General features: G+C 42.5%; 1 protein-coding gene across 1 annotated transcript; it reads left to right on the forward strand.

The window, feature by feature from the left end:
• Window positions 1-1,136: 1,136 nt before the first annotated feature.
• prorsd1 (prolyl-tRNA synthetase domain containing 1) lies at window positions 1,137-8,560 on the forward strand. The gene is made up of 2 exons (XM_078405790.1): window positions 1,137-1,269; window positions 7,937-8,560. Exons 1-2 carry the CDS (start codon window positions 1,186-1,188, stop codon window positions 8,363-8,365), a joined length of 513 nt encoding a protein of 170 aa, XP_078261916.1. The 5' UTR covers window positions 1,137-1,185; the 3' UTR covers window positions 8,366-8,560.
• The last annotated feature ends 2,511 nt before the right edge of the window (window positions 8,561-11,071 follow it).

Consider the following 11,071-nt stretch of genomic DNA (forward strand, 5'->3'; position numbering starts at 1 on the left):
TTAACATATTATCACTTCCTATCCTAGGCTGTATCAATTTGTTCCAGAACCAAATGGACAAAACATTCATTTTTATCAATAACGAAAGGTTACAAAACAGGACTAAAACATAAGAAAAATCATCACAATGACAATATGTGAAGAGATTGTTCGAGCCTCAATGCTGGGGGCAACATTGCCCCTTCCCCCACCCACATGCTGCAACACACACTTTTTATCAACTCTATTCTTAGTAACTATGTGGCAAATACTAATATAACTGAAGGATGCAGTAGCGTCTAATTACGGGAAGCTACAATTGCAGATCGCAATTGCAGTTTCAGGACTTGCAATTTGAAAGGTTAACTCTGGTTCTTCCTGCAAATACAAGAAGTGGTAATTATTAGGAGATCATTTATGCAAAAATAAGTTGTTCCAATGGTGTAGACTCTCTAGTTTTGAATTAATAATATCAGTTATGTCTCCTTATTGTGTATAGGGAGGAACTACAGATACTGGTTTACACCAGAGACTCTAAATTCTGGAATAACTCAGCAGGTCAGGCAGTAACACTGGAGAAAAGGAATAGAGGGAATTCTAGATAGACAGAAAATGCTGGAGTAACTCAGTGGGACAGGCAGCATCTCTGGAGAGAAGGAATGGGTGATGTTTCGGGTCAAGACCCTTTTTCAGGCCCTTAACCTGAGGGAATTCTCCCTGACTCTCAGTCTGATGAAGGGTCTCGACCTGAAACATCACCTATTCCTTTTCTCCAGAGATGCTGCCGGTCATATCTCCTTATTATATCCTTTAGAGGGAAAGAATGAAACTTGCCTGCCCGTATCTGGGGGTCATGACCAAATCATTGCCTTTTTTGCTCCCTCCAGATGTCTAATCCACTGTATGGAAATCCCTGGAAATCCAGGGCCATATTTTTTAAACAAAAAGTCTTCTTTAAAATGGCAGCATTTAACTAAAATCTGAAAACATTACAGGAAAGCTTTTTTTTAAATAGTTCATTGGTTGTCATGTGCTTTGACTTTTACAGTATGTGATTGACGCAATGTAAATGGAAGTTTTTAAACATTTATCATAAGCACACATGTAGATTTCTGAACTGTACAGGGAAATATGAGCCTGCAGATGTGACCTGGAAGTGCAGTTGAGATATCGATTATCGCCGAGCTGCTGCAGGACAAGCACAGAATGGCTTCGACTGAGAAGCGCAAAGAGCTGGAAGATTATCTGAAAGGGCTGAACGTGGAGACTGTATGCGAGGAACACCCTGAGGTGAGTGCGCCCGTCCAGGGGCATTTGCTGATTACGAATGTGAGATGGACCTGGGCGTCCACGGTTGCGGCACCCAGAGGCGTGCCTCGTGTCGGCAGCTGGAGGGAGCCCGAAACCCGGGGAAACACGTCGTTAAAAAGTCAGAATGAATTGAGAGCAAGTTACTGAGATGTATTTTAGCGGAGCTTTTTTTTGTTTTGGAAAACCTCTTTACGCGGAGATGTTTATAGAAATGGACTGCACTGAGGGAATCCATTCGGCCCATTGTGTCCACGATAGCCGAAACCCCCCCCCCCCCCCCCCAGCCTTAATAAACACATCCCAGCCCAGAATCAACTGCTTTGACAGGTCCCGAACACAATATCGCTGGTGAAAAAGGAATTTAACTCCAGACACTTTGACCTATTGCATTAAATCTGTTCATTATTGCCGTTGCTCATAGAACTGCCATTCTTAGCCTCCTGTTTCAAAAACCCTCCTAATTTTCTACACAGTTAATTTCTCGGCTATTCTGAATATCCTTTCCAGACAGCTCCGTTAAATAGGCCAAGGCGCGCTAGGTCGAGGTTCGGCCATTTAAAGCGATGCAACTCTGGAACGTTTTGATACAGAGAAGTCCCGGACTTACTGACAGATCGGTTCCGCAAACAGATGCTGCCAGGCTGTAAGAAGATACAGCGGGGTTTAAGATCAGCTGCAGAAATGGGCGAAGACATGACAGATGGGGTTTAACCCGAGCTAGTGCGAGGTATTGCACTTTGGGAGGTTGAATGTAGAGAGAGTATATAGTTAATGGCAAGACTTAACAGCGTTGATGTAAAGAGGTATCTCGGATTTCAAGTTCAGAGCTCACTAAAGGTGGCAGCACATGTAGGGTGTTAAAGAAGGCATATGGTGTTTGGCCTTCATTGCCAGAGGTCTTGAATATAAGAGTCAGGAAGTCATGATGCAGCTCTGTGGGACTTTGGTCAGGCTGCATTTGGAGTATTGTATGCAGTTCTGGTTGCCCCATTACAGGAAAGATGTGGAAGCTTTGGAGAGGGTTCAGAGGAGGTTTACCAGAATGCTGTTTGGTTAGAGGGTTTCAGCTACAAGAAGAGGTTGGATAGACTTAGATTGTTTTTTTCTGAAACGTCAATGGTTGAGGGGAGATTTGATAGAAGTCTATAAAATTCTAAGAGGCATAGATAGGGTAGAACCATTTTCCCAGGGTGAAAATGTCCAAAATTAGCAGGCATAGCTATGAGGTGAGAGGGGGAAAGTTTAATGGAGATGTGCGGGGCGTTTTTTTACGCAGAGGGTGGTGGGGACCTGGAATGCACTGCCAGGGGTGATGAAGGAAGCAGATACGATAGTGCCGTTTAAGAGGCGTTTAGATAGCCACATGAAACTGCAGGGAATAGAGGGATATGGATCATGTGCAAGAAGATGAAATCAGTTCAGCTAGGCATTATGTTCGGCACAAACATTGTGGGCCTAATGACCCATTCCTGTGCTGTACTGTTCTATATTCTAACAATTTGCATCAATTTTAATGACTTTTTTAAAGTCCCTGATTATTAAAATGGGAACAGCTTTGATTGAAGACAACACTCCACCTCTAGCATTGCCTTCCACATGGAAGATCTGGGTTTGGAACCTTTGCAGTTCTCCAGCCACAGCCCAGTCCTTTAGATCTTTTTGCTGCACTCCGGGAAGCAGAGGGATCAGCTCTCTGCATTTAGCGCAAGTGACTGTGAAGTTGCAGGACAAGGTGGAAATACCAGGTAGTGTGTCCAGTCCAGTGTGTCCCTCTACAATATTGGGGAGACCACACAGTGAGTACTAAATATATACACTGCATTGGAAGAATTGCAAGTGAATTGCTGCTTCACCTGAAAGGACTGTTTGGATTCCTGAATGATGGGAAGCAAAGAGCTAACAGTACAGATGTTGCATAGATTTTGTGAAGATTGGAGGGAATGGTAACTTCGCAGTTCTGAAAGCGAGAGGAAGATGTGCCTGGTGGTGGAGTCCTATTGAAGGCGGTGAATATGATGGATGATAAGCCATTGAATATGAAAGGTGGTGTGATAGAAGTATACTAGAGATTTCTATCCTTGGGAGGAGAATGGGTGAGGACAGAAATGTAGGAAAGGAAATGCAGTTAAGAGCACTGTCATGTATGGTAAAGAAAAATACATGGTAAAGGAAAAAGGAAGCCACCTTTAAAAGTATTGTGGGAAAAGTCTCATTGTTAGATTAGAGAAGGAACTGAGGGATGGAATGGGATCCTGACAGGAAGCAGGGAGGAGGTGAACCTCAAGGTAGTTACGGGAGTCGTTGAGAGTATAATGTATATTGGTCTCTAATGTGTATTCTGAGATGGAGATGTCAAGAAAAGTAAGAGTCAGATATAGACTAAGCTGTCAATTTGCACCCTTTTCTCATTTCAACATAGTTGATGAAAACTATTGAGTGGAGGAAGCTGTGCACATACAGTCATTAGGGTAGTGGAAAACAAATTGAGTGAGGGGGACCCGAGTAGGATTGAAATAACGTCTGTTCTACATTTGTCCATCTACCCACAGTTACTGTTTGACATGTTGATTGCTAACAACCCTTTTGCTCCTTGATCTAAATTTGCGGCTTCTGCTGTTGGCATCATAAATATTCTGTGGACCATCCGTTGCATTATCACATCCTGCGTGTAATATGGGTGACCAAAACTGTATTCCAACCATTGCTTAACTAATATTCCAGCATATTTCTCCGCTCCTATAGGCCATGGTGAACAACAAACAGCCCATTTCAGGGAGTAGAAACCACCCCCATACCTTCAATTACATGTAGTATCTTCAAGATGATTGAAGTCTCAGTGTGGTTACTGTGGTCTTGCTGTGATCTTCATACACATAACCCAGGCTGGGTATTGATCAGCAAGACTCTGCAGAGCTTTTCAGTCATGTCACTAGGCAGAACTGCCTCTGTCTGAATGTTTTGAATGTTTACATTCATTAAATTTACAAAAAAATCAAAAGCAATTAAAAAATTAATCTCAGCATGATTAAATATTGACATTTGAAATAATTAAAACAGTAGAAATTACTTTAAATCAATTGCATTTAAGTGACTTAAATTTTTTTTAAATCACATAAGTGGCAAAAGTCGCATTCTTTGCTCAGAACCACTACTGTCCATTGAAACAAATGGAGCTGGAAATCTGGCACAAGTTCAGCTCCGAGATCTCCCAGGGAAACTGCAAGAGGTTGGTGCTTTGTTATTGCATTCTAACATCAGATTGCTGCTAGAAAGAGATCAGTGAGGACCTCGTTGGAAGCTCACAATTTGCACATTACAAAGGAAGAAGAATGTGAAATGTAGGAAATGATAAATTGAAAGAGTACATGTGCACGTCTAAAAATGCAAGATTTTAAAATAAAGTCATATACAATTCCAGCTTGATTTTTTTCTGGCTTTATATTCCATACATTAAGAATTAATAGCAAGTATCCTTTATGCCATCTTAAGGTCGCAGAGCACTTGTCTGCTTGGCCTGCTACCTTCAGGAATCTTCAGGACAGGTGCTTGTTCACTCTGTTACTTTACACTTTGAAGTATCCTGACATTCCCATGTATGGTTTGCCAGTTGCTGCTGCTTGCTTCTCCATTTTACATTTCAATTGCCACTGTTTTGTTCACCTGACCAATGATATCTGGTCTTTTTTTCACTTAACCATACTGCCAATTTGGATATAACCAATAAACCTTTCATAGCTCATACATTTTTCAAACACATTATGTACAATGAAAAGCAACAGATCTAGTTCCAAGCCCTGCAAATAGTTCCACACTGCATACTGCTCTCTGGTCACTAAAACATATTGGTACCCTGATCAGGTCTCTTTCTAATTACCTATATTAAAGTTAGCAGACATGATTTTGCCATAATATAACCTTGCTGGATGCCCCTATTAGTTTTAAATTATAATATTCTCCTTCAGATTGTAGAACATAGAACAGTACGGGGATCGCTGGGCGGCGCGGACTTGGTGGGCCGAAAAGGCCTGTTTCCGCGCTGTATCTGAAATATGAAATATGAAAATAGTACGACACAGGAACAGGCCCGTAGGTCCACAATCTCCGTGCCAAACATGATTCCAAGTTAAACTAATCTCATCTGCCTGTACATCGTCCATATCCCTCCATCCCCTGTATATCCATGTGCCCACCTGAAAAGCAATTTAGATGCCACTATCATATCTGCCTCCACCATCACCCTGGCAGTGTGTTCCAGGCATCCACCACTCTGAGTAAAAAAAAAACTTGCCCTGCACATCTTAATTAAACTCTCCCCCTGTCACCTTATGCCCTTAATGTTGGACATTTCCACCCTGGGAAAAAGGTTCTGACTGTCACCTTATCTTTGCCTCTGACAATTTTATATACTTGTATCAAGTCATTCCTCAACCTCCAACACTCCAGAGAAGGTATTTTGTCATCTGATTCTATTTCAATAATAATTTGTTTATTATTCTTCCTTCAAGAGTAAAAAGCACATTTTCCCATGTTCTACTCCTACCAACTTCCTGCACTTGAACTCTCTACATTCTTTTGTGTCCTTACAATGTACTGATCCCCCTATCTTTGTCCATCAGCAGATCGGTAACAATGCACTCTGTTCCTTAATCCTAGTCCATGATAAAGATCATAAGTAACAGGACCAACACTGAATGTTTCAGCAATACATTAGTTACAGATTGGTAATCCCAGAATACAGGCCATAGAGGACATGCTGTTGGTTTACATCACAGCCTGGTTTGGTAATAGCTCTGCCCAAGACTGCAAGAAATTGCAGAGTTGTGGATGTAGCCCAATCTATCACAGACCAGACTCCCCACCATTGACTGTGCCTCCACTTCACACTGCCTTAGAAAGGAAGCCAACATTATCCAAGATTTTTCTCATTCCTTTTTCCCCCTGCTTTCGTCAGGCAGATGATGCAGAAGCTTGAAAGCATGAAACCATCAGACTTGGGAACAGCTTCTTGCCCTCTTATCAATCTTTTGAACAGTCCTTCCACAAATTAGGGTACAGTCTGATTCTCTTCTGCCTCATGGCAGACATTGGACTTTGTCTCTGGAACTGTCATGCTACAATGCTGACAACGGTATTGTGTACTCTGTATCTTTCCTTTTGTTTTACCTGTTGTACTTGAGTTTGGCTTGATTGTATTTACGTATAGTATAGATTTCATCTTTTAATAACCTGCCCATCCCATTACTCAGACTGATGGATCTGCAATTACTTGGCCCATCTCTTGCTCACTTATTACAAACTGGCGCCACGAGTAATCTTCCAATTCTCTGCAAACGGCCTGTAACCAGAGAGGATTGGACAATGATGGTCAGAGCCTTCTCTATTTTTCTAAATAGGGATACTTCCCATTTGAGCTTTGTGATTTATCTATTTTCAAATATGCTAAACGCATATTACATTCTCTCACTTTGTCTAACTTAAGCTTTATTAAACACCTTTGTATGCAAGTACTGTGTTATCCTGTTATTTCTTGTTAAGGCAAATTCATTCATTAATTCATACAATATATATTATAACGATATTAATATATATATATATATATAATGTAGGCTCCTATTACACAAATTTTCCCATAGTTATTCATTTGCTCATCGTAGCATGTTTATATTTTTCTAGTTTTGTTTTACTATTTTGTATACCAACATTTTCCATGTCCTTTTTGCTTTTCTAATTTCCTATTACTGTTATCCCTGCACTTGCCAAAATCCTCTAGGTTTTCTACTGAATTAATCTCCAAGTTTGCTTCTCTTCATTGGGTTATTCTACCTTTGTATATATCTTCCTATCAATGGAGGCTCTAGATGTGGGAGCTACAGGTATTTTTATTTCTAGATGGTTATTTGCTCTACATTTTCCATAACTGAATTTCTCCCCTCCTCTGATCATGGTTTACTTTCATTTCGCTGTTTCTAACCCATATGCTGAATATTTCTCAGCTAAATAAAATTGGGCTTTACCCAATCGTCAACAATTAGGTTATCTTTGACCATTTTTAAATATGCAAAATCGAATTGAATTATAATCACAACCATTGAAATTATTTCCCATAGATATCCCTCAAAGTTTCATTCTTTAAAACTGTCATAAAATGTGGAACTTGCCTCCACAAAGAATAGTTGAAGTGAAAGACATAGATGCAATTTACCGTTATATTATTTTACAATGAAATTGAATCAGAGTGGATAAAAATGTGGTAATATATAACTTAGAGATACCACGTGGAAGCATGCTCTTCAGCCCACGCCTACCAGTGATCACCCATACACTAACAATGTCCTACACACTAGGGACAATTTACAATTTTACCGAAGCCAATTATTCTACAAACCTGTACGCCTTAGGAGTGTAGGGGGAAACTGGAGCACCTGGAGTAAACCCACGCTGTCACGGGGAGAATGTACAAACTCCGTAAAGATAGCACCCTTAGACAGGATCGAACTTGAGCTTCTGGCACTGTAAGGCAGCAACTCTACCGTTGTGCCACTGTGCCATGCCTAAGGGTGGAGATTAGAGACCAAGTAATCATTGGTCCACAGTACAGAGACATAATTCCTTTTTTAAAGTCCAACATCTTGTTTGTTTTTTTTAGGTCTTCACAGTTGAAGCTATGATGCCTTATGTTCAACACCTTGCGGGGGCACACAGTAAGAATTTGTTTCTTAAAGACAAGAAGAAAAAAAGCTTGTGGTTAGTGACAATCTTGCACAATAGACAGGTCAACTTGAATGACCTAGCAAAGAAGCTGGGTGCTGGAAGTGGAAATCTACGCTTTGCAGATGAAGGGATAATGATGGAAAAACTAAAAGTTGGTCAAGGTTGTGTGACACCACTTGCTCTATTTTATGATAAACAAGGGGATGTAAAATTTGTGTTGGATTCAAACTTTGTGGATGGAGGACATGAAAGAATCTATTTTCATCCAATGACCAATTCAGCCACTATGGGTATAAAGCCTGTGGATTTCCTACATTTTGTAAAGGAAACAGGTCATGAACCCATAATTGTAAATTTTGATTAAATTGTGAAAACAACTTTGGACTGGTTTATTATTTTTTAATTAACATTTTAATTGAATCGTGTTGTCCAATGATTTGAAGTGTATGTATTTCAAGCAAGCATGGTTTTAAAATATTTCATAACATTGTGAATATATATTCCTTTATTTGTCCCACACCGGGGAAATTTACACTGTTACAGCAGCAAGGTGGATAGCAAGAGATCATTCATTATGAATAAAAGTAAAGACAAGGATAAATTGTCATCAGTTTACTGTGTATTCCTTAACTGTTACCGTTGACTCGTCTGCTGGGTGCAGTGCTGGTTGTGCAGTCTCACAGCAGCGGGAAGGAAGGACCTCCTATATCTCTCCTTCACACACTTAGGGTGAAGGAGTCTGTCACTGAAGGGGCTACTCAGTGCAGTGACAGTGTCCTGCATGGGGTGCATTTAGTAGAACTAAATGAGTAATATAACTACAAAAGTGAAAAAAGCTTTCAAATTATTGTTTTTATTTCTTCCTGTACCCTACCCCTGAACGTGAAGGCTAATGCAGATCCACCTGTATTAATAATCCACAACAGTAACCCAAATATCCATTCATTGTGTAAAATTTCGAATAGACAATTGTCTGGAAGGGAGCATGTCAAAACTGTATTCTATTCTGATAAATACCATCACCCAGCAAAGGCTACCAGCCAATGATAAAGAAAAAGGACCTGTATTCATTTCATACCTCATCTTTCCTGCTGGAATCCCCAAGCTGTGTCACCTCCACAGCAGCCAACTTACTACATCTTGAAGAAGAATTGTCCACTGGTTTGTTCTGTGTTGATGATCAAAGAGAGAATATTGTCACGGACCCAGAACAAACCTCGGCTGTGCTTCAGATCTATTGAATAAGCAGATGGGATTGTCTCATTCACAATCCAGTATCTCAGTTAGTACAGTATCCTCTCATTGCACCAGTGGAGTACCAGCATGAAATTTGCAAGTGTTAGGAAGATTACTGATACTTGCATCGCACAGTTACACTTGCTTTGTATCTGGGAAACCAACAAATGAAGAGAGACTCACAAGAAACTGCAGATGCTGGAAACTGGAGTGAGAAAAAAAACTGCCTTCTGAATGCAAACTGCAGTTCTTCAATTCTAGTCCCATGAACTAAAGTATTTTTTTTTTAATAGAGGCAATTTAATTGAAACAATTTAACTGGTGGATTTGACACGGTAAATGCTGGGTATGCCTCCCCATACAGGAATGTTTAAGAGCAGAGGCCATGGCCTCAGAGTAAGGGGTGAATGATGGTGAATAATTTAACGATGGTGAATAATTTCCTCTCTCAAAGAGGCATGTCTTTGAAATTCCATCTATCCTTGAATTTAGGATGAATAAATCTATCTATATATTACTATTACTAAAGCTCCTGCCGTTCACCCCCACGTGGAGTCCATTGATTGGCTACAACCTCCCGCTCGTCCTCTTTATTTTACATAGGACCTTTATTTCCTTGAGATTCATTTTTTTTTAAAGCGATTTATTTTAAAGAAAGGGTGAGTGGGGGGGGGGGGGGGGGGCGATGAGGGTGCTAGATCAATATCGGAGACGCATTGGGTCCACAGCTCACTCTGGCTGCAGCGCTGGCGCCTCTAGTATATATATATATATATGTGAGTGTGTGTATATATGTACATGTCTGAGATTTGGGTATGGAACTACTGCCAAAATGGTATACGATAGCGCCACATTTTTAGCACTACTTTAATCACCATTGTACTGGCGACTTAATGAAAAGTTTCATTTAAATTGGTGTTGCATTTTAAAAGTTAGAGAGATTTAAAAATTTAAAAATTACCTTTCAAATCGATTTCTTAAAGGTCTTCAGCGTGTGACGACACAATGGGACCCGCACGACTTTAAGAAATGCGCTCCCCCACCCCAGCCCGGTGGACCAACGGGAGGACCGTCGCCTGTCCCGGCATGCCTCGTGCCTGACCTTCCTCCCATGGTGCAGCGTGGCGGCAGAAGGTCTAACAAGACGGCCGTCGCCGCCATTCCCCGCCACCGAACAGCGCTGCCTCTCCGTCGATCCCCGCAGCTCGCCGACGAACAGCGCTCAACGCATGGGCCATGACCTGGGGGACACTCCCCGCATGCATCAGTACGATCCGCCGTTCACCGATCGCCGATGAGCGCTGCACGCACGGGGCACAGGTAAGTAGCTTTCGCCGCCAATGGGTCCACGCATCGGTTGGGTTGCTGCCCCCGTCACGGCCCCGGGGGACGCTCTCTGCTCGCTAACGGGTGCACGGATCAGTAGGATTGCTGGGCCCGATGGGAGAGCGGGGGTGGGGTGGGGGGGAGGTGGGGTGGGGGAGGGGGGGTGGGGGAGGGGGGAGGTGGGGTGGGGAGGGGGGGCAGGAGGAGTGAGTGGAGGGGTAGGGGAGGGAGGGGAGGGAGGGGCGAGTGGTGGCGGGGAGGGGGGTGGGGGGGAGTAGGGGTGGGGGAGGGGATGGTAGGTGTGGGGGGAGGGAGTGGGTAACGGGGGTGGGGAGGATGGTGGCTGAGTGGGGGGGGAGGGGGGGACTGGAGGATTGGGGGGAGGGGGATGGTGTGGGTGAGTGGGGGGAGGGATGGGGAGGGATGGAGTGGGTCAGTGGGAGTGAAGGGAGGGAGGGGGGATGGGGGGGATTGAGTGGGGGGTGGGAGGGGAGGTGGGAGGGAGGGG

Source organism: Rhinoraja longicauda, chromosome 9 (assembly GCF_053455715.1).
Source record: "Rhinoraja longicauda isolate Sanriku21f chromosome 9, sRhiLon1.1, whole genome shotgun sequence".
Classification (NCBI taxonomy): domain Eukaryota; kingdom Metazoa; phylum Chordata; class Chondrichthyes; order Rajiformes; family Arhynchobatidae; genus Rhinoraja; species Rhinoraja longicauda.